At 41.9% G+C, this 25,097-nt stretch overlaps 1 protein-coding gene across 1 annotated transcript in view; it reads left to right on the forward strand.

Annotated features, from left to right (window-relative positions):
- The window catches only part of scp2a (sterol carrier protein 2a), a 28,751-nt gene extending 11,632 nt beyond the window's left edge, over nucleotides 1-17,119 (forward strand). Inside the window, exons 12-16 of the mRNA XM_080439439.1 lie at nucleotides 2,334-2,487; nucleotides 6,742-6,838; nucleotides 6,968-7,097; nucleotides 10,431-10,510; nucleotides 16,173-17,119. Coding sequence (XP_080295565.1) covers nucleotides 2,334-2,487; nucleotides 6,742-6,838; nucleotides 6,968-7,097; nucleotides 10,431-10,510; nucleotides 16,173-16,268 — 557 coding nt within the window. The 3' untranslated portion in view covers nucleotides 16,269-17,119. The remainder of the gene's footprint in view (nucleotides 1-2,333; nucleotides 2,488-6,741; nucleotides 6,839-6,967; nucleotides 7,098-10,430; nucleotides 10,511-16,172) is intronic.
- Nucleotides 17,120-25,097: the final 7,978 nt, after the last annotated feature.

Consider the following 25,097-nt stretch of genomic DNA (forward strand, 5'->3'; position numbering starts at 1 on the left):
CTTTGTGAGCCCCCCAGACAGTTTTTAAGTTGCTCGATTCAGTATTTATATATTTGATATTCATTCTATCAGACCCTTCCTATACAAACCCATTGTAACTTCAAACTCCATTTTAACCATGTTAGATTCATCAAAAACACAGTCCTTGGTTCTGGTGACTCACCCTGCCCTCCTAATGCGTGAGGGGGCCGTGTTTTCCGATTATTTTTTTCATTTATTTTATTTAATTTTTTCAATTTTCAAAAGAAAATATTTAAAATAAATGAAAAAAGTAATTGAAAAAACACGGCCCCCTCGCGTATTAGGGGGGCAGGGTGAGTCACCAGAACCAAGGACGGGGGTTTTTGATGAATCTAACATGGTTAAAATGGAGTTTGAAGTTACAATGGGTTTGTAAATACTGAATCGAGCCACTTAAAAACTGTCTGGGGGGCTCACAAAGGCCTGAGTAGATGATAAAATGACCAAAAGTTTTTTTGAAAGTGAAATATCCCTTTAAGGTTTAAAGAAAAAATACGTTATTTTTTTTTTTCGTACATACCATTTTTATATTAATACTATATTATCTATAAAATCTTTTGTGTTCTGCCAATTATTTGGGGGCGCACTTGCAATGTCTTCAAGGCCCACCAGTGGGCCCCGGCCCACAGGGTGGGAATCGCTGCATTACATGTTAGTTCTCTGTGAGTTGTCTGATGTGTGGTCTGTTCTGGTCACCCTGGACAATGACAAAACATGCTTGATTTTGCATTGCTTTGACATTTTTATTACTTTCGGTAACACTTTCTATGAATTCTATAATGCATTATAAACATGCAAGTATGTATATAATCCTAACTAATACAATCGCGTAGTGGTTGGACTTCCGCGTCATCCGGGTAGGACTCTTTGTTTCTGTTTGCAGATTGCTTAAATAAACTAATCTCTCAAGAACAGATTCTGCTAGATAGTACAAACAGCAGAGGGCGCTGTTTTTCATTCTCATTTGGCTTTGGGTTCCCAGATTGAAATAAGCTATCTAGCAGGGGCGCCGATGACGTGGGGGCGTCGGGTCCAGCGCCCCCACCCTCAATTGGTCAGCCCCCTCATGAATCTCAGATGTCAGGCTCAAACTTACAGTACCATTACCATTACTATAGCGGGGCGCAGATAGGTGTTAACGCGCCGTTGACACCTAGAACAATAGCCCAGACAGAGAAACGGCTCGCGGCGGGGGGGCGGGGCTATTGCGGCTCGAGTTGAGCCCCCACGGCCGTGCACATAAATCGGCGTGCCTGCTATCTAGTATGGTATTGGTATTGAAATAACATGTTAATTGAAAAGGATATTGTCCACTTGCAAATGTCAGTTGTCATAAGTTCTGATGTATGTTTGCAGAGGCGTCGCTAGGTCTCTACTAGGTTGGGGGCTTAGCCCACCAGGCAACGGACACATGCATGCGTCCCCTCCCCCGCGCGCGCGGATTTCGGCGGATTTGGGTACTCTTTCCCCCGTTTTTTGTTACTTTATTTCGGTTTTATGGTTAGGGGTAGGGTTAGGTTAGGGTTATAGATGTATAATTTAAAAAAAAAAGCACTAGTTTTACAACAAGTGCTGATGAGTTCAATGACCCTGATGGAGTCACTGCCTATACGTGGCCAAAGGGCAATGTGTGTTTGTGTGTGTGTATTGTGTGTGCTTATATATATTACTATATGTCAAAATGGCTCCGCAAGCATAGTGGAATTTGAGAAATAGACCATTTGTGAGGTAGCCTGGTAAACCCCCCCTTCCGGAAATCAAATGCAAATGAGATTTCCGGAGAGAGGGTTTACCAGGCTATTTGTGAGGACCATTTCCCTGGTTCTCACTAGAGAATTTGTTGTTTTTAGAGTTGGGCTTACAATTGGGAAAAGATTCATTTTCGGATTAGACATTTAGAGTTTAGGGTAAGAGGTTATGGTTAGGATTAGACATTTAGAGGTTAGGGTAAGAGGTTATGGTTAGGATTAGACATTTAGAGGTTAGGTTTAGGGGTTATGGTTGGAGTTATGGTTGATTTGCTTAGTCGTGCGCCACCGGAAATAGTGGATCTATAAGCTCACAATGTTGTGAGCTTATAGATCGGCTATTTTCGGCTTTTGGGTTAAAAATAGCATTCATAAAATCACCGTCCTAAAAGGTGTGTGTGTGTGTGTGTGTGTGTGTGTGTGTGTGTGTGTGTGTGTGTGTGTGTGTGTGTGTGTGTGTGTGTGTGTGTGTGTGTGTGTGTGTGTGTGTGTGTGTGTGTGTGTGTGTGTGTGTGTGTGTGTGTGTGTGTGTGTGTGTGTGTGTGTGTGTGTGATATTGCTCAGGGCTGGCCCAGTGTGCAGAGCTGTGTTGGCAGCTACGGGGGCTGGCTGACAGGAGGCAGGTCCCGGGTGCAAAGGTCGCTCTGCAGCACAACATTGGCTTAGGAGGTGCGGTGGTCGTCGCCTTATACAAGATGGGATTCCCACAGGACGCCAGGTGAGCAAGGTCTAAATGACAACTCATTGCATGTTGGTGGACGCCAATAGATATTTCTTAATTAATATAATGTATATATATTGGTGCTGTTGTTTCATTTGCTGTTTTCACTTTTCTCAAACACTGGTACAATTTGTAGCCTTTTTTTGATTGAAAATTTTATTAGGCAAAAGAAGTAAAACAACACAGTTACATTTATAATACTTTTGTCTAAAAGGGCCAACCAAAAAAGTCCTTGCGGACTTGTTTCCGTTGGGGTCCTAGAATCCTTGTGTGCTATTATTCCCCAAGATGTTGAAATTAGGCAATCACGCATGCCTTTTCTCTCCCGGGGCATGAGTCACGTACCTTAAAAGTGCAGCACAAATTGCTCTGTGATCAAGTGCAATTTGTGCCTGTAATAATGGGTGCGTTTGGAAATTGCGCTCCGGAGCGCACTCGCCTATTAGTTTGTATTGGTCAGTGCGCTCAGTGCTGTATTTCCGAACGCACCCAATGTCAGATTTATTAGGACAGCGGCTAATTATCCTCACTGTCGGGTGGAAAACATGTATTTTCAAAACCATTACTTTTCAGCAGATGATAGACACTGACACACATTGTCTGTTTCAGTGTCAAAGGCACACTTGCCTAGTTTGTATGTGGTCTGGTATGGGATTTAATGACTGGGGCGCATTTATGAACTAGGATGAGCATTATGCTCTGCTCTTTCCACCTTTTTATAACCATTTATGCAACAAGAGTCAGTTCGGTTTTAATCACGAGAGCTGCTTTGCTGACATGATGTAGCAAAGGGGGATGGGGCGTTTTGAATAGTGTCAAATTAAAGTCACCATGCATTCTATTATCCAGATGTATGCTAAATCCCAGGGGCAAGAGATTACGAGGGCAATCTGGATTCCCAGACCTTAGAATTGCAATGTGAAATTCATGGTAATGCTCTATGAAAAGCATTTTTGCAATGCTCGACATGTCTTAAAAGGACATTTTGTGCCGCAGTATTGTCATCCTCTGCACAGTGGTCTGTAGGTTGAAATTGTCTCCCTGTATTCTATGGGTCGTCTTTGGTGCACATGTACAACCTTGAATATAACCTCTTGATTCTCTTTTCTTTTGGCCTCATTGACAAATTGAGGCCAACTCTCCTGCATTTCTTTAGCGCCATTGTCCAACCATTCACACACACGTTCACACACAAACGGTGGAGGCAACCATGCAAGTTCATGCAGTTCGACACGGCCCAAAAATGTTCTGTCAAGTGCATAAGTGCACCTTTTGAGTAGACAGAGAAACGAGGTCTGTTGCTGAATTCACACTAGTCTCTCAAGACTGGCTGGCGCACACAATTTTCAAATGTGTGTGTCTGCCTAACAGTCGATGCAACAGAAACCCTGAATATGTACAGATTTAGATTATAAAGCAAGTGACTGCTTCCCCCCACTTCCATTTCGCCTTTGCAGTCACGTAAATAATTCCTACTGTAAATCAAATTAGTCAAAGGGTATCTAGCTTGCTGCTTAGAAGAAATGGAAATTCTAAAAAATATTTTGAAGATATTTGAAGATATATTTCCATTGAACGGAAATGAGAAACGGATGACAGCTTCCTGTGGCAGATTTCAGGGGGCATAGTTACAGACTATGTAGCATTCGAAGACTGTGACGTTCACTACAAAATGACCAATTGTGGCCACCTACATTACTGCCGGGTCACCGTTGAAGTGTTTCAAGCAACACCTAGTAAAGGAAAGGGAAGTGTTAAAAGGTTGCTGCTAGTGTGAGAACAACGTAACTCTCCAAATCAATATGCCCATATTACAATCATAACAACCCAGAAATATAAAGCCACATACAGTACATGTCTTTTGGTTTGCCATTTTTCTGATGTAATAATGTTGCAGGGTTCTATTTCAAACTCCTGATGGAATGTATGTTTAAATGGAAATATAACTAATAACTACTAATTGTGCATCCTTTGTTGCGCTACTGAAACATTGAAGGAAAGAGGGTAAAATAAGCAAGGTTTAACTGCTTAGTGAGACCATAAGGGAGCAGGGAATGCTGTTCCAGCAGAAGAACAAATACAAAACCTCTTAGATGCATCCCCACTTCAAACACTGCCACTTGATCGATTACATCATAGTGAGACGCAGTGACGCCACTGATGTTCTCATTACCCGTGAGAGGAGAAAAATGCTGGACGGACCACCCATATGATCACACACTGAAGCTGGTTAAGGAAGGCAGAATGTGCAAAATGAGTTCAGGCCTGAAGACTAACCTGCAACAATTGAAATCCAAACCATTGCCTTCATACATGAAAGTGCTCCGATTCTATCTCTCTCTGGTTTTCCAGCCCTTTTAACTGGAACGTGAAATGTATTCATGGCAATGCTGTGTGTAAAGCATTTCACAATGCTCAGCATATCTTAAAGGACATTTTGTGCTGCAGTATTGTCATTCTCTGCACAATACAGGCTCCATGTATTCTGTGGGTTGTCTTTGGTGTATGAACAACCCTGACTATATGCTGCCTCGACCTACCTCTTTATTGGAACACTTGTGTTCAATAGCCTTGGAAGCTATTGCCGTGCTAGCATGGCGAAGACTAAATCATTGCCAACCACAGAGATTTCAGTTGTGATCAAGACTTAAGTTCTCAGTACATCTGTGAAGCAACCTTCCCCCTCAATTCACAACACTTATCACAGGAGGGGCACCAGGAGAGCACGTAACATCATCAGGGACAGGACAGCTCTCACCCGCAACGCTGCCTCTTCACACTGATGCCATCAGGCAAACGCTACAGGAGTTTTACGTCCAGGACAACTAGACTGAAAGAACATTTCTACCCACAGGCCATCAGGCTCATGAGTGCCTCTCAGAAACACCAAAACACCCCTCTTCCCACTTCCTCCCCCTTCCTCCCCCCTCCCCATCGCTGAACTGTGAGCTGCGCTTTAATGGACATTCAGACTCGCACATAAACGCACATGCAAACATGCACCTACACACATGAACATATGCACGCACGCACACATACACGTCCGCACGCACACACACATTTACATGCGTACTTTTAATTATTGACTACCTAGGCCACTCATGAACTGCTGCTTTACAGCTTTTGTATAATTGTGCAATATTCTGACTGCTTCTCTGCTCTTTTGATCTTTTTAGCTTGTTATATAGTTAGTGATCCTATATCATTACAGTAGGTGTGAAGGCAAAGTAAGAACTTCATTGCGTGATGTGAACACCTGTGGTTTTACTGTGCATATGACAATAAACTTATTGTATCTTCAATTGAAATCCAAACCATTGCCTCATTATATATTTGCTAGATATAGAGGGGTTTAAGTGGTTAATGAGGTAGGGTAAGTAAAAATGTATTGTGATATATGATAAATGGGTACTCTCTCCTGATTGGCTTTGTCACCTACCTGAAAATTTGTTTTCTGTTTATAGAACACTCTATAGCAATGATTACTATCAGAATATAGAGCTTTAACCTTTTAATAAAAAACCTTTTGTTTTAACCAAACAATATGTCTTACCCTACCTTTTTGGGCGGTGAAACCGTCCCTATATGTGAGGTTTGGATATTTGCACCCCCCAATCCTGTGCTGTGATTGGCCACCAGTGTACCCCCCTAACCCTGCACCGTGATTGGCCAATCACAGTCTATTCAGGACTGTGATTGGCTAGTGAAACATGACACATGTGCATAGCCCTATAAATAGGACTATGCACTTAAAAAAAACACATTTATGTTTTTTTTTTAAGTGAATCACACATTGTGGGTGGAAAGGGTTTGGTTGACTCCATTCAGTATTGTGATTAGCTAGCAAGACACCGCCCACTTCACACTGGGTGTGATTTTTTAAAGTGTGTGTGGGCTTATGGAGTGATAGAGGAGGTTTTATTTATGAGGGCTTTAATTCATTGAAATTAATGAATGCATTTTGGGCATATTTATATCAAGTGTGTTTTGCCATGGTTTGTGTTGGTAATTGTTTGCTGCAGTCTCTTGAATTAGCGAGAAAAATGCTTGTTGAAATTCTAACTATCTGTCTCTCTCTGACTCACACACACACACACACACACACACACACACACACACACACACACACACACACACACACACACACACACACACACACACACACACACAAGAGAGATCACCAACATGGACTTAAAGGTCACACAAAGGTACATCCTTATCTAATGGTCGTAATAACCTTGTTGTCCACAGGCCCCGTGTCGCTGCTGTTGCTACCGCTGCAGCCAGCGGTCTGGAGGACTTTAAAGCCTACGCTGTTTTCCAGGAGATTGAGAAAAAACTGCAAGAGGTAAAACGGCATCCAATAACAAAGAGCACAAAAGCTTTTAGCTCTGGCCTTGACGTTCAGGAGAACATAATTCACCCTCTCCAATCTCTCTCTCTCTCTCTCTCCTCCCCCCCCCCCCCCCCCCTTCAGGAAGGAGAGCAGTTTGTCAAGAAGATTGGGGGGGTGTTCGCGTTTAAGGTCAAGGATGGACCTGATGGGAAAGAGGGAGTTTGGGTAGTGGATGTCAAAAATGGCAAGGGCTCCGTCACCAATGATACAGGTGTGTGTGTGTGTGTGTGTGTGTGTGTGTGTGTGTGTGTGTGTGTGTGTGTGTGTGTGTGTGTGTGTGTGTGTGTGTGTGTGTGTGTGTGTGTGTGTGTGTGTGTGTGTGTGTGTGTGTGTGTGTGTGTGTGTGTGTGTGTGTGTGTGTGTGTGTGTGTGTGTGTGTGTGTGTAATGAGGTGTATATCTTTGCACTAAAATATATAGATATAACCATGTCCAATCTAATGGGCCCTTTCATAGTGGACATTTTGACATGTCATAGATGGTAAACACAGCTAAAGGCAATAACATTAATTAATTTAGCCTAATATGTTTAATTTAGGTGTTACTGTGTGCCAGTATAGACAACACTTATACTGTTAACTTCATGCTGGCACACAGAAACACCTAATGCCGGCCTTGCATCAAACACATTGTCAAGTGATTTCACTGTGCAGACAAATCTCCAAAGTCAGAATAAAATCGTGAGAGACTTGGTAGAGTTGTGGCGCACTCATGTGAAGTTCAATGATGTGGGCCGTGTCAACAACCAATAGGTGCTTAGTATCTCATCCTCTGGAGGACAGGGTGTACACTTTCTGTCTACTTTTCTACTTAAAAAACAAACGACGGTGGTTGGCAACTCATTGAACTTTTGCCCACCTCCTCAACCCCTCCCAGTCTGTCCAGCATCTCAACAATGTGCTAAATGTTAATGTTAGCATATAACAAACTTGTTACAGAATACTACATAACATTTGTGTCTTTCAGTAGGCAAGTTGGAGTAATGCACCCAACCAAGCATATTTCCAGTCTGTGTGTGTTGTTGTACAGTATGACAGGTACAATAACCGTATATAACCCTTGGAACGTGAGATTCATAAATAGTCTTCACTCAGCGCAATGGGAGCTATAAGTATTCATAGCCATGCCTAATTGTCACGCCGACTCACACACGAGCCTAGAGCCAGTTACGCAATTATTGTATAAACCAGAATCAGGTGAAGGTGAAAAATTATCAACAGCATCAAAGCACACGCGGCATGCCCTCAACTCCTGTCTGTGTGAGCAGCTTTGTGAATTCAGATGGCTATCCGGGGGGAGATCGCTGTCTAGTGTTTTTTCGTGTTTTGAGTTGCGTGAACGGCTGCAGAGATTTCTTAAAAAAAAGAAAAAGACTCCACTGGCAGCTAATTTCAAAGGCAGCGACAAGGAATGGGATGCAAAACGTAGTCCTGTGTTCTAATGGATCCAATTGTAGTTAGTATTTAGTATCTTGTAATACTTTTCATTGGTGCATTTTCTCTTTTTAAATCTACAGACACAATCACTTAAGTGAAGGTGGGGGCTGCATGTGCTCTAAATGCTCTAATGTCTCTTATGCGGCAGCCCCAGTACATCAAAACAGGAAACAAAATCAATATTATGGAATAAAAAAAAAAGCACTGTCTTCATCTGACTGCTTCCATTAAGTTCTCAGTGATACAACCTGACACAAACATGTCAAATCTAACCTGGCTAACGACTATTAAACCCCCACAAAGGTCCTGTGTCAACAACTGGTTACATAAACACTTATTATATAAACCCTTTTTTGCTGTCCTAGAAAATCGTATTATTTTACTTCATCATATGACACCGATGCATGCTGAAAATGACATGACAATCTACAAGTTTAAGCTCACAATGTGTCAAGGTGTTTTGTACTTGTTCTCTACCCTTCTGCTAAGACTGACCTCTCTCTGGAAACTGAGAGAGAGAGAGAGAGAGAGAGAGAGAGAGAGAGAGAGAGAGAGAGGAGAGGATGAGAGAGAGGGAGGAGAGAGAGAGAGAGGAGAGGAGAGAGAGAGAGAGAGAGAGGAGAGAGAGAGAGAGAGAGAGGAGAGAGAGAGAGAGAGAGAGAGAGAGAGAGAGAGAGAGAGAGAGAGAGAGAGAGAGAGAGAGAGAGAGAGAGAGAGAGAGAGAGAGAGAGAGAGAGAGAGAGAGAGAGAGAGAGAGACTTGCTTATACTCACTCATTAAATTCACTGTTGATAGACAATTCACATACTGTATTATATATTATTCAGATATTCACTGTTGAATCCACTGTACATAATTTATATTTAGTTTCATATTTACTGTTGATACTGTAGTGTACATATCCATTCATTCATATATTAATTGGTGATAGATGTATATTCACGTATTTACTCACTGGGGATGGGGATAGACTTTATATTTATATTTAAGTCCAACTTATTTTATGTGGTTAGTGCACTAACTGACTGTGCCACCAGGCATCCCATTTGATTTCACTTTAAAGCTTTTGCTATTGTGTTAATTCAGTTAATGTACAGTATATTGTGTTTATTGTCTCCTGCCGAAGGACTACAGAAGAGAATTAGATTTGCAGCTACAGTGTGGTGCAATCTAATGTTGAACATGGTCCCTGCCAAATAAAATAATAAATAAAACGATACACACAGATTAATAACGTTGTGACTTACTGTACAATTGAAAAGGCTTTCAGACGGCTAAACTAATTATCAGTTATCTGGCTAATCGGCTTGAATCGCCCTACATATACAGTAGCCTACATCTTATAATGTCAACTGAATTTTTTATTTTTTTTTCCCCGGCTGAAAACGGTGGGGCACTCGCCTGGGAGCGCTTCCAGGCGCCCGAGTTGAAAATGTTTTAGCTCTCGGCAGGCAGAGGAAAGTGCCGCTCGCGCAAGCGCAAGGTCAATGCCCAGCGCCACACCAAGCTGCTGGAGATTCCCAAAACGTGGCACTCCCATTATAAACAATTAAAAACATGCGCTGCGCTCTGGAAAAAAACATCTTGGTGGACACGGCGCTTTACTGTGCTAGAATTGCTTTCCTTCATCGTTTCCAGCTACAGTGACATGCATGTCTTGAACAAATAAGAAAGAAAGATCCACTACAATTCAGGTGCAGGATGAACTGGTCAACAGTTACTGATCCCAGTAGATTATTGACTGTTATTGAGCTTGTTGTGTCGAAACCACATAGATGATGTCACCAATGGAACTTGGCCCTGTGGTTATCTCATGGGTATCACATTTTTATATTCATTAAAAACAGTGTAGAATGAAAGGATTTTTGTTGGTGTGAGCAAGTTACGGCTTTCAGCAGCGTTATATCAAAACCTGTAATAAAAGGTGGTGAGTGCTTGCGTGACGCACAGCATTATACCTCCTTTAAGAGATCATGTTTCAATGTTTTTTTTTGTCCCCCATTCTGTGTGGAACGCAAGGAACAGAAAAACTAAATCGGCACAATACCGTATATTCTCACTAAAGGTATAATATCACTCTCCATCCTTTTTATTTTCTGTATCCTTTAGATAAGAAGGCGGACTGCACCATTGCAATGGGTGACGAGAACCTTGTGGCTTTGATGACGGGAAAGATGAATCCACAGACGGTACGTTTTAAAACAGGATATTTTCCTAAATGTAACCATTAAAATTCTCAGCAAAAAAATATATATATAGCGACCATGTAATGGAAGTGTTTTTGAGTAGGTTACAGAGATCAGGAAGATGCAGGACCACCTGTCAGGAATCAAACTCCATTCTTTATTGTAGACGATCGTGTTCTGCATTAATATGATCATCCTTGTACCAAGGAGCACTTTGTTGGATTTTACTAATTTTCTAAAAGCTGCGCTCCGCTCTTTGTTTTTCTACATTAAAATTCTTGCCTGAATCTGTGAGATTCAAACAAAAACAAAAAAGATAGTGATCATGTAATGGAAGTGTTTTTGAGTAGGTTTCAGAGATCAGGAAGATGCTGGACCACCTGTCAGGAATCAAACTCCATTCTTTAGTGTAGACGTCATCACAGCATAGAGAGACTAGTGTCTCCCTCAAGAGCCCCCAAGACTCCCATACAAATGTGTCACAGACCTTTTATACTCTTTACAGAAGTACACAAGAACAGATGGTCAGTCCTTTCATGGTGGTTTCACTAACTCGCACCTATAATCGGTAGATTGGAAATGGGCTAGGTTCACGTGAGTCAGCCGCTTGTAATGGGGTTGTGACAGAACTGTGACCCCAACAAGAAAACATGCTGAGCTCAGAGGTTACCAACAGATGTAGGTCAGAGCTGCGAATAAACAACCCACCACTTGTGCCTTACAAAGCTGTCTATGACACATAATCTCAGATGAATATTAGTATGAATTGTCCTTGCCACCACAACCAAGGCGCTCTTGTTGTGGAAAAATAAAAAGCCTTTATTTGTATTGGTAATGCGTCACAAAGGGTAATGAACTAGTCATACAAATAAACACCCACAACAAGAGTGCCTTGGTTGCTAATCGCTATCGTGTTCTGCATTAATATGATCATCCTTGGAGCCAAGGAGCACTTTGTTGGATTTTACTAATTTTCTAAAAGCTGTGCTCCGCTCTTTGTCATGCAGATCAAATTCTAGGCCTCCACATCTCTGTCTCCGTTCGCTGAACTTAGCGAGCACACTAGGGAGGAGAGACACCGTCTGGCATTTTGATTATGTACCCATTATAAAGATCGTTTTAGCAGACTTTTGAGCCTCTGCGCCTTAGAATAAGAAAAATGAGGGGGGGGGGGGCAGGTAGCAACAATCATTTACAGCCCCTCCTCCAGTCCACATTAGATTTGACCAACTAAATGTTACACCCATAGCCAACAGAACCTACGAACCTATGGAGCTGTTTATGCTCACAGAGACTTGCTGACTCCTGGAGATGCAGTCATTATTATTGAGACAACCTCTCCTGTGTCCTTTCATTTCTATCTGCCTCGGCCATCTGTTCATGATGACAAAACAGATGATGATAACAGAGAGTTTTAAAAATGTCTTAGGGTTAGGGTTGTAAATCTTTACACTCTGAGAGATGCTATGTAGGAGTCATTCACAGATTGTGATTTCATGTGAATTCATCTTAGTTTGGTTCTTGACTCTTACTTACTCAGCTGTACCTCTCCTGTGTTTCATTCTTACTGCTGTTTCTGCTATGACACCTGAATGTCCCTCTAGCTAGCCTAGGGATCAATAAAGGTTTATCTAATCTTATATTATCTTTTAAATGTTTGCTGGAAAAGCTCCACTGCAACAACCTATTTTCTACTGTTTCGCACACAGTATCCTGTTTGCCTGTGAGCCATTTTCAACAGTGGGATGGGGTTGAGGCCACGTACCAGAATGTGTCCCAGTTTTTAGGGACCCTATTAACCCCCCCCCCCAGTAGTCCTGTAGCAAGTCCTCAAAAAAGCCCTTAGTTTTTGAGATACCCCCACCCGAGTTAGAACAAAACACAACCATGTTTTTTCTTATCTTTAGGGTCTCCCATTAATGAAATGGATTGTTGTGAAATTTTATTTTGGGGCAAAATTAGTTTTTTTGGCTATTCTTTAGAACTACCCCAATCTCTGAAAAAGGCAAATCCGAATAGGGCAAAGGTGACCAACTATGCTATAACTTGAGAATGCTCACTCTTATCTTCATCAAATTTGCTGAGGTATGAACCAGGTGTCTACCCTACATCACCAAAGAGTCAGAATGTAATTTACATAAAGAAATACTGAAATATAGTCCTTTAAACATACCTTTAGTTTAGGCGGAAATTGTACTTTTGTAGTGAGGACTCCTCTACTTTCCCTCATTTAGAAAAAAACATACATTTATGTCAAATAAGCTGTTACTGCATAGCCTAAGATGCTATTAAACAATAACCAGTGGTTGTGTGGAGAGATCTAGTACAGTTTTATTGCAAATTAGACTTCTTTAGACATACCCCTTCTCTGGAAATAAAACATTATAGGCGGGTGCAAATATGGTTTGACCCAAAAATTATTAGAACAAAAGGTTTCTCAATGGTTTATTGTAGTATCAGGTGTACTTAATAACATATCAAAAGTTTACCAAAATCTGATCATTAGAAATGTCAAATTTCCAAGATGGCCGCCACCAGTTCCTTAAAAGACCATTACTCCTTCATTATTTGCCCTACACAAGTAATTGTGGTGCCTAACCCCATGTTTTGGTGATCTAGGAATCCAATTAGCATATATAAATTATAGTCAAGTGATTATAAGTACAATTATATATTAAAGCAATTGGCTATAAGCATATTTAACAATGTAATTTGACATGTCTCCCTTTTCTACATGCCATAATGCCCAGGATTGGTGAATTCATCACCTATACATGTAATTCACATTCACAAGAAGCTTTCTTTTGATACCAATAAGGAATAAATTAATTATTACTGGGTGGTACAGTGACATTTGTAAAAACATGGCTGCCAATGTGATAGACTGGGAATATTACACAAATGAGAGAAATGGCCCCTTATGGGCCTAGAGAGGGTGTGCAAGTCAGTACAGAGCTATCACAACATGTATCTAGTGTCTGGGTGTCTAGGCAGGGGTGGTGGAGGAGTGTGGCGTGGATAAGGTGCAGATGTGCTTGTCACAAACATCTCCTTATTCCTGAGACTAGTAGTTGTGTGAGGTTTTGGTGCAAAATTAATTTCACATGTCTTTATTTTGGATTAATGGTCAGCCACCACTGACTCTCCTGTGAGCCAGTCCGACATACACCCTTGTCTGCCTGACACACAGTCATGCACCACCACGTGGAGGTCTTACAACCACCACTATGGAGGGGCTGACCCTCCTCACGAACGCCTATGCCCACTCACGAGCGCCTATCTCGGGCATAGGAGCCAGCCAGACCCGCCAGGAGGTCCATTTGGGGCCAACATATATACATATTTATATGACACAGTCTTGCAATATGTGGAGGTCTTACAACCACCACCACTGGGGACTGTCCTCACTACCTATGCTAACTCAAGAGAGCCTATCTCGGGGGTGCCTATCTCGGGAGCCAGCGTGGAGGTCCACTTGGGACCAGTGGGACTATCCAGTGAGCCAGGCGACATAGGGACACTCCTCTCAGCCTCACGCATTAGCTAAATTCCAATACCTTAATTTCTGCCTCCTCCTCACTCCGTCCTCCAGCGTGCCGTGACTTAGAAATCGTTTGCATCCCAAATGCTAATTTGCTTTTGGAGGAGCTGAGAACGAAGAGAGCGCAGGCTCCCTAAGCCACTTGGAGTGAGATCTGGCAAAGATACAAATTTATCTTTCATGTATCGTTTGCAAAAATTTCGTTGAAATGGCGTATAATTTCTATTGGAGATTTTGCACATCGGACATGGGGGAGAGGAGAAACTCAGGGTCTCCTTGGCTCCTAACTTTGCTCTTCTGCGCTCCAAGTGCCCAGGGAGCAATCCAGTGACCCCCATACTCCCCTCTACCCACCTGAGGGGAACCCTAGGCCCACTAAACTCTAGACCAGACCCACCCCCCATACTCCCCTCTGTCTAGGCACCCAGTAGATACTCGGTTCTGACAGCTCTACACTAACCTCCATAACCACCCCCACCCCTCTTTGCACACTCACACTGATTGCCTTCCTAATGTGTTAAAACATCTATTTAATGTTTTTCAAAATCTTGTATCTACAAGATGACACTGCGCTAAAAAAATAAATAATCTCGTGTCTGTAGGGGAGGAGTTATGAAGTTGGGTGGGTAAGGTGAGGGACGCAGAGAGATTGGTTCATAATGCAAGACATTTTTTTGGGGTGGGGTGTATAGTCAAAGATGAATTTAGTTTGGGCTAAATTTGATCCACAGAGCAATCCAAAACCTTTCAATATTGAAAACAATACTATCTATCAACTGACAATATTCTCTGCCACCACCTTCTGAATTACTGCAAATTGGAATTTGTGACTATTAGTTTTGTTGTGTTTTGAGAATATCTTGAAGCCTTGTTCCAGTAAAATTTGGGGCAATGTTGAGGCAATTATGTATGTGAGCAAAGTACAGCACCGTATTCAATCACACTCACACATGATTGCTGTGTGTGGCAGGGGCAACATGAAGCCATGTCATTAGGAAATATGAATTTATGATTTCAGTAAGAACTTTTTTATATACACATCCAAACCAAAGGTGCATAGATTAATTGATTTTGTTGAGAATTGCAGGCCTCAACACAGAGAAGCATTACACAAATGGAATACTGTGATTAGGGGTGTCTAAAGAAGTCTCATTTGCAATAAAACTGTACTAGATCTCTCCACACAACCACTGGTTATTGTTTAATAGCATCTTAGGCTATGCAGTAACAGCTTATTTGACATAAACGTATGTTGTTTTTCTAAATGAGGGAAAGTAGAGGAGTCCTCACTACAAAAGTACAATTTCCGCCTAAACTAAAGGTATGTTTAAAGGACTATATTTCAGTATTTCTTTATGTAAATTACATTCTGACTCTTTGGTGATGTAGGGTAGACACCTGGTTCATACCTCAGCAAATTTGATGAAGATAAGAGTGAGCATTCTCAAGTTATAGCATATTTGGTCACCTTTGCCCTATTCGGATTTGCCTTTTTCAGAGATTGGGGTAGTTCTAAAGAATAGCCAAAAAAACTAATTTTGCCCCAAAATAAAATTTCACAACAATCCATTTCATTAATGGGAGACCCTAAAGATAAGAAAAAACATGGTTGTGTTTTGTTCTAACTCGGGTGGGGGTATCTCAAAATCTGAGGGCCTCTGCTACAGGACTACAGGTGTCATCATCCAGTCACCTCTCTCATTAAGAGGATGGCTTCATGTTGGTTTATTTATTGTCAGTAAACTCTACTGTACAGCAGTAGTTCTCAACCTTTTTTATTTCAAGTAACTGAACATCTTGACCCTTTCTACATACATTTCTGCAATATTGTGTGTGTGTGTGTGTGTGTGTGTGTGTGTGTGTGTGTGTGTGTGTGTGTGTGTGTGTGTGTGTGTGTGTGTGTGTGTGTGTGTGTGTGTGTGTGTGTGTGTGTGTGTGTGTGTGTGTGTGTGTGTGTGTGTGTGTGTGTGTGTGTGTGTGTGCGAGTGCGTTTTCCAATAGATTTTTACATTGTGTAGAATCCTCATCTTCACAATTTTACATGTGACAAGAGTCCTTCAAATGCTTTTTTTCCCTCTCTCTTTCACTGCTGACTTAACGTTATCTTTCTCTCTGTCCTCTCAGGCGTTCTTCCAGGGGAAGCTTAAAATCACGGGTAACATGGGCATGGCCATGAAACTACAGAGCCTCCAGTTGACACCAGGCAAGGCCAAGCTGTGAAACTCTGAGCACGGCTGGCCACAACCTCCACCAGTAGGATGCTTATCTCCTCTTAAGGCCCCGACGCATTGAAAGTGCCATTGACATTGACGTCTGATTCAGTGTTTCAGGGCCTTTTAGAGTGTAAATCCTCTATGATCAGGGCCACTCCTATTCATACTTCTGCCTTCCTTTTTGCTGACAGCTGACATGACCTCCTTATCTCATATTTTCATCTAGCTATTTTCAGAAATCTTCCTCTTTCATGAATACTTCTCTTGCACTTTTACACCCTTTTGATTAGCAGTTCTTCAGAGCATTTAGCAAAACATTTACTTACCACCATATTAACCATACCACCATAGAACCACTGTGACAATGTTGACTCACAATGAACCTAATGAACTAACGTGATCAAAATTGTGGGTCCGGAACATTTCCATTCCAGGCGCTTCTGAGCGCAACATTTAGAGATTGACTGTAGGTACACGTGTCTTTGGACCTACAGTAGGCACATCATCTGTAGGCTGAACTAATCTGGTGTGACTACTGCTACTGTACTTCCAGTGAACCTGTGTGTGTTTTGCTGCTGTGGTACAGTATAGACTGACATGTGCGCATTCAGAGCCATAATAATTGTGTAACATAATTTCTGTATGTGTGGAGCCCTTGCTGTAATGATAAACTAATGTCACATGTTTAATGAGACTGCAGTTGAAAAACTCAATGTGCCTCTTATTTCTGATTAAGGGCATTGTGTACTTGGCCTATTTCAATGACTAATTTTGTATAATGTATCTGAATGATGGAAAGTGCTTGTTGATTTTGACTAAATAATATAATAAATACCTTTTATTGACAAGGAAACCTTTGTGAGAATCCAAAAACACATTTATATTGTGTGTGCATGCATGCATGTGTTGAATGATAGGCATTGTGCGCAATATGACGTGAACGGCGGCCGTTGACCGCAAATGTTACCCACACGGGTACGGGCCGGTACTAACATCAATAATACATAGTAGTAGTAGTTCCCGCTGACAATCATACCTGCTAACTCTCCTGTTTTCACCAGGAGACCCCTGTTATTTGACCATTTCTCCTGGACAACTCCTGTTCTTCCATTTCTCCTATTTTGGGGGATTCCGCCCTTTTTGTGTGACCCCTCAATGATATGCAGCCACGGCCACTCATGTTAATTTGCTAGTTCCTTGATTCTGGCACACACACCCTCTTTCTGAGAGAATGGGAATGTTACACTTTTACTGTCGCTTTATGTATATTATGTCTGGATAAACTCCAGACATAATGGAGCCTTTTGCAAAGGCTAAAATGTAATTTAGATAGCATGTTATGTAAACAGATGCCAGGTCATTTGTAGACCAGCCGGGGCCTATTACACGAAAGGAGAATTAAATAAGCCTGGATTTAAGTCAAATCCAGGTTTGACAAAGTCTGGTCCGTACAGCCTGGTTTATTTCGTTCCATGAACGCCAAGCCAGGCTGAAAAGGAGCGACTTTGTCGAGCTAGACCTTGTCAAGCCAGGCTGTGTCGAGCCAGGATGGTAAAGCCAGGCTTCACGTATTCCTATAAAAGACCATGAAAGTCGATAGCAGAATCCTTGAACTTGACCAATCATGGAGCCCAAAACCAGAGCGGCGTTCTTCTCTGTGGCTGAACAGCAGCACTGCAGCAGCTCATGGAACAGTGGCATTCCCAGGAATTACATTTAGGGCAGGCGAGAGGGGGGTACTCCGGGAAAAATCTCGGGGGAAACAAATTAACAACAACACTACACTGACTACAAAACTGAAAAACGTTAATAGAAACAATATGCAAGTATAATCAATCAATCAATTTTTCAGCGGTGGTCTCTTTTTTTGATTGATTGAATACTTTATTAGGCAAAAAATGTAAAACAGCACAGTTACATTTAAAATACTTTGTCTAACAGGTCCGTTCATGAAAGTTGGTATTCAGTTGGTATATGTCTATTCAGTTCATAGACATATAATCTTCATGTTGTAGTTTAGTAATGAATGGCTCAAGCTGCTCTCAGAGACCCTTTTATGCCAGTACAGGTGATGGCCCAGACCCCCACCCCTGGCACTCCTGGTACCCCATGAAGACAAAGGCATACATTTGCATCACTATATAGGCGAGGGTCGCTCTGCTGAATGGATACGGTGGTGATTAGCTGCCTGCCCGCGTGAATGGACGAGGAGGCGGGCTTATGGTCCGACGGCCACTATTCTGTTTGGATTTTTTTCACTGCTTGTTTTTCAGTCAGTCTTTTACTTCATTTTCTAGGGGAGGCGACATTTTAGTTCCTGCCTCTACGGTGGGTACGCCACTGTCCACTGATAGCGTCACAATCATTTTTAACCACTTAGCTTTGGCTATTCAAAAATAGCAGATCTACAAGCTCATAGCGTGGCACTGAGTGCACCGAGTGCCGCGCTATGAACTTGTAGATCTGCTATTTTTTAAAAATCTTGAAAATGTTTTGAGAAAACATTTTTAACTAAAATCTTTGCTTCTGGGGGTCCCTGGCACAAAACATTTTCAGATGGGGGTACGCGGCCAAATGTATATAAATTTAGGGGTCCTTGGCATGAAAAAGGTTGAAAACCACTGTTCTAAATGGCAGTGGTTCACACACTTTTTAGCTCAAGAGTCTTGAGGCTTGGGTCCCGGCTCCCGGGGAGACATCAAATTTCTCTTTTGGGTCTTGAGTCCCAAGACTCAAGACCCAAAAGAGAAATTTGATGTCTCCCCGGGAGCCTGGGTCTTGACTCAAGACTCTTTTGGGTCTTGACTCAAGACTCTTTTGGGTCTTGAGTCTTGGGACTCAAGACCCAAAAGAGAAATTTGATGTCTCCCCGGAATCATACGAGGAAGTAAAATGTATAATAAGCAAGAAAGGAAACACGGCCGCAATAAATGGATCCAGGGAGAAAGCATGGCAAAGTATTGCAGACAAATTAAATGCACAAGTTGTCTAAAAATATATACAATTTATATACAAGTCCATAAATATATAATTCAGTTAGGCTTAAACATGAGGAGTGTATAGTGAATATTGGAATTATCGCCTACTAATCTACAATGCGATAGCCTATTATATGCGCCTTGCATCCAACCAATATGTCTGAGTCTGTGCTCAGGAATGTGTCAAAAACAAAACAAAATCCATGAATTCAAGGCTTCATGGAGTGTGTAAGAAAATATGTATTTTTTGGGTGAACTATTCTTTTAAGTGTCTTGTTAAGGGACACTTTAACACATTGTTGAAGCCTGGGATCAAACCAGGGAAGTATGGCTTGCCAGGGAGGCTCTCTAACCATTCAGCTATGGCAACATCATCAGCAGAGATTCTAAGGCAGTTACTCTGTAACAGTAAAGGGGTTTCAGGGGAAACCAGCAAAATGAGGAATAATATAATAAAAGACTGTCTTGCTAATAAAGCGTCATGTCTCTCATTTTTCACAATGTATTTGATATTACCTTTATATTATTTAATAAATTATGCATTTCATCCTCTATATATTGTCCAGCAACCTTTATGATAAAGGCGAAAAAAGATAGTAGACCAGTGGGAGCCAGATTGTTCAGATATGCCGAGGTTCCTGTGCTGGGATTCGATCCCATGATCTTGTGGTCTGAAGTCAAGAGCTCTTCCGACTGAACTATGGATAGAGCAGCCGCAATATAAGCAGAAGCCACAATTTCAAGTCCCACCCTCGCCAGGGTCAAAAACTTTATATTTGAAAGCCGAGCGTTTATGTAGATGAATGAACGGGTCAAAAATGGAAGTAAACCGGAGATGGTGTGTCTTGCCGATCTTTGTTGCGCGAGTCTTCAGGACTTTCAAAAAGCGCTAAGCATTGGTTCTCAAAGTGGGGTCCGGGGACCCCCAGGGGTCCTTGGGGGGGTTCCAGGGGGTCCCCAGCAATATTATTAAATATGGCTCTTTTATTGCTACTTTTAACTTTTTAATGGATCCTATGTAAGTAAAGCCTGAGAAAAGTGTCAAACTCCCAAAATCTGGAAATTACATCTACTCTGCGCAAAAATCTCCTGTTATCGGACGGTCTGAGGTTGGCAGGTATGGCTGACAATGGCTACTGCACTATGGATGATTTTCTGATTATAATTTTTTTATTTGGCGTGGATCATTACACACACACACACACACACACACACACACACACACACACACACACACACACACACACACACACACACATACACAAACAAAAACATGAAAATGTAAAGAGGTGGAAACAGATAGTAGAGTGAAAGGGTAAATGTATATTAATGAAATTAATGAAATAGCCTGTGAATAGGACAAGGAGAGGGCAAATACAAGGTTTTCCTCAAGTCATTGAATATCCACCACTGTCACAGTGGTGGATGTCCTCCACCGAAAAGTCAAGATAAAAGCTGAGGCAACAAACAAGGAAAATTGATGTCGGCCCAAAGTTTTAATTTGATTTAATCTTGGTGTTCTCTTTCTCAAGTTCCAACATTTCATTTGTTAATGTATTAAATTTGATTTGTTGAATTCATACCCCTTCCTAGCCAGCCCAGCCCACACCGTCTGCCAAATCCAGCCTGTGTTCCTAATCGCTGCTGTGCTCCTCCCATCCACCCAGCCCCCATCCATGTCCTCATGCTGCTGCTCTGCCCCCTTTACTCCTGGCCAGGTCATCGTCAATGTGTCAACTGGTGGCATTTAGCAGCTGCGCTAGCTGCATGCCTCTGGTCTTAAGAGCACTGTTTCCCAAACAGTGGGTCGCGGATCCATTTTCGTGGGTCGCGAGTGAATATCCCTTTATTTTTTGTTTCCTAAATGTTGTAATTAATTATTATCATTTTAAACATTTAAAAAAATAATGTCATGAATAAAATAAAAAATAACCAAAGAAATCCCTATAATTAGATTTTTATTTTTTAAGAAGTAGTGAAAATAGCAGACCTGCAAGATCTGCTGCTGCACCTTGTAGATCGGCTATTTTCACTAGTCCCAGGCAAACGCCGGATTTCTCTTTTGGGTCTCGAGCTAAAAAGTTTGGGAACCACTGTCTTAGACTCTAAGACACACCCTCTCTTCTACACATTAGCTGCAGTACAATATCCTCTAAGACTTAGAGGGTATTGTACTGCAGCTAATGTGAAGAAGAGAGGGTGTGTGATGGCACTAATCAGGCAGACTGGTTTCGTTGGAGAATCCTGAGGATGATGCTGCCATGTACAATTACAGTGACCTCTGTAGCCTGGTGGTAATCATCCATCGCATAACTGAAAGATCACAGGTTTTCATCTCACCATGTAGTTCTACTAACCTGATTTGAACGAGGTGAAATCAAAATAACAGAAAGAAGACTAAAGGGTGACATTGCCATCCTTTGAACCCAGCATTCTCACTATGGGGCTAAATAGGAAAAGAAGACATTTTGGCCTGAGGGTGATGCTAGAGGAAAGGTAAAGGAGTCACTCAAGTGGTTAGGGTTCATCCTCCACGGAGCTCAGAAAGTTTCATGGTTATCCACCTTTACATTTTTTGATATCTTCCAAGTGGAGATTGTGGCCTATGTTGGCACTAGAGGAAATGTCAGCATTTCATACACACGCCGGAGGCAGCCATGCAAGGCACCAACCAAGGCTCAGCAGATGTTCAGTGTCTTGCTCAAGGACACTACAACATGATGCCAAGAGGAGCGGGAATTGAACTGTGAACCTTCTGAATCCCAGACAACCGCTCTATCTCATGAGCCATTGCTGTCTTTAATGAAGGTATAGCCAACACGGTACACCAAGTCAGGACTCCAGTGTTGTTATCTGTCGTGCTACAGTGTGTCTACATAGGTGGTATACGCCTCTTTCCCCTCCTGGCTGTGCCTTGGGTTGGCTCCCACAGAGTCAGTTTGCTTGCCACCGGTTCCAGGTGCCTGACGGACGCAGTGCCCAGCCAGCCTCATCCTTCTCTCTCTGACCTTGACTGTGACCTGTGGGAGGACCCTGTAGAGGTCCAAGTTTCTGATGTGGTCAATACCTCTGTATACCCCCGTGCATGGCATACTTTGCATTAATTTCCTTTGGCAATACAATAGGATAACATTATTTTTACTGCCTTTGCTGAACTTGCTTTTTAAGACTACGTTTTCATTTGGACTGTTCAATCTATGGAGATGAAGCCACTGCCCTCTCCTCATCTCTCCTCATCTCTTAGATGGTGGGCATAGCAGCTGCATCATGAAGATGCTGTTTGTGCGTCAGTGTTGCCTTGGTAATGAAGGTTGCGTTGACAAATTCTTGCTCCAGGGCTATTCTTGTTCCTCTCTATCTCACGGTGTTGACATTTCAACCGACCACTTCAAACTTCAATGTTCCTTTCTGGAGAAAGCAGTGCTCCAAAGAATAAAGCAGATGCATAATGTAATTTTCATCAATTTATTCCTTGGGCCATGGCTCCAAAAAAGAAATGGTGAAAGAAAAAGGAAATAATTTAGTTCAGGTGCAGTTTCACAGAGATGCTTGACTATATTTGCCACCTGAGGACATTTAAAAAGGCGATCTACAAGCTCACCACGCATCGCAATGCGTTGCAAGCTTGTAGATCGCCTACTTTTGATATCCATCGTACAACAAAGTGTATACTGAAGGGCTTAAGTGGTTAAGAGTTTATTGCGTTTTGTTGCAATGTTTCTATATGATGTTTGAGAGTGAGTATAGGCCATACATTTAGTATCTGGGCGGAATACAGTTTGTGAATTGCTTAAACGTTATCCTTTTGTTGTTCTAGTAGTTGATGGTGAGGTGGAGTGAGTGGTTGTGAACATGTGTATACAAGTATGGGCAGTAATTGTATGCTCATTATTAGGACGTATGTGTTGTACTGACAGTTCTGGTTGACATGACATAAGACATGACTTTGTGTGAGAGTGAATAAACAAAATGTCCCCTTTTGCATTGCTGAGAAATTGATACAGCACATAAATAAATGAAAAATGCTATGCAAACTATCCTCTTTTTTTTCTTCTGTACAATATATATATTTTCCCCATTGTTTGAGTTTGTTTTTTACACAGTGGGGGTGGGTTACATTTTCATAAAATTGGACTAAAGTGAAATGTTGTTTTCTCCTTACAAAGACAGCATTACAACATTTTTTGAATGTCATGATAACTGTCATGGTAATAGAAACTATCTTTTCACTTTTAAAATAAATATATGTACAGCATACATCATATACACAAAGACGGAGTGTGGCCTGTCATCGGCTCCGTCTCCCATTGTCTTTGTTGTTGATTGCTTGCAGTCAGTTAGCACTCCAGATCTGGCTGTATAAAAACACTGTTCCCAAATGCTTCTCCTTTGGTCGTTTAAGGCAAAGAGGGAATACATGGGATATGAAGCAGAGCGCAGTACCCAGTTAGACTCAGGGATTACAAGGCAGAACACAGAAGTGCAGGGAAAGGTAACGCAGGCTGATTATTTAATACACTGTTTCTCAACATCTGGTCCGGGGGCCACCAGGGGTCCAAAGGGACTCTTACAGGTCTGTAACTCTGAGAGTGTACAAATGGAAAATAATCTTTGGGACCATTTGGTTCCATTTGTAGACTCTCAGAGTTACAGACCCATAAGGGTCCATCTGGACCCCCTGGTGGTCCCCAAACCCGACATTGAGAACCAGTGATTTAATATCAGTTGAAAAAAGAATATCTTCAACCTGTGTGTGTTAAAATGTTGACCAAAGGAACATTTGACAATTTCAGCATTTGTTTAATCTTCCCACTATTGATTAATTACCTCTGCCAAAGAGATAATATTTTCGCCACCGGCTGTTCTCAAACAGCTATTTTATGGATTTGCACAAAACTTAGTGGACATGATGGTCTTGGGCAAAGAAATAATTGATTGATTGATTAAACGTTCATGCAGATTGGCCAAAAGGTGGCACTACTGAAAAAGAGTGAATGAACCATAAGAAAGTGCGTGAATGTGTCCAAAGCCCAGTCTATGGGGTTTGAGGCAACTTTGCATTTGATAGTGTTTTTTTTTGTTTCAGCAGAGAATATGTGAATAAAAATAGATAAAGAATATACAAAATTCCAAAACAAAACAAAACAAAAAAACAAGAAGAACTCCCCCCCTCCCCAACTCACATTAGACAACAAATAATAAAATAACAGACCATTGCAAATAAAAAGAGAGACGAGCATGTTCTTTCTTCACCACACGGTCCAATAAGGGACAGTACATATTTACCTATTGTCCATTTCTGCTCACAGCTCCACTGGGTAAACCCTCTGATGGAAAACTGATTTCCTGAGGCATTCAGCACTCTACCAAAACACCTTATTAGCTCCCTCCCTCTGGCTCTACGGCACATTATTGATACGTGACGCAAACACAGTGTTACTGCAGATAATGAACAATAACTGATAAATAACTGATAAACACACACACACACACACACACACACACACACACACGCACACACACACACACACACACACACACACACACACACACACACACACACACGCACACACGCACACACGCACACACACGCACACACGCACACACGCACACACATAAACACTCAACTGTGGGTCATTATTTAGAGTCTGTAGAAAATTGTCTTTCTCAGTTGGTTTCATTCCAGGGTTTGACTACAGTACATCCATCCGGGCAGGCGTACTTCTTGGAAGAAAAAGGTCGCTCGTGTGTGTCCGTGTGCACGTTTTAATACCTTCCAGTGCTGCCACACCAACGCTCCACTGTGTCTCCCTGCCCTGCCGCTACAGACGTGCTGACCATGCAGCCTTTTTTAGACT

The sequence above is a fragment of the Gymnoscopelus braueri genome, assembly GCF_963280865.1.
Source record: "Gymnoscopelus braueri genome assembly, chromosome: 10".
In the NCBI taxonomy this organism is placed as follows: Eukaryota; Metazoa; Chordata; class Actinopteri; order Myctophiformes; family Myctophidae; genus Gymnoscopelus; species Gymnoscopelus braueri.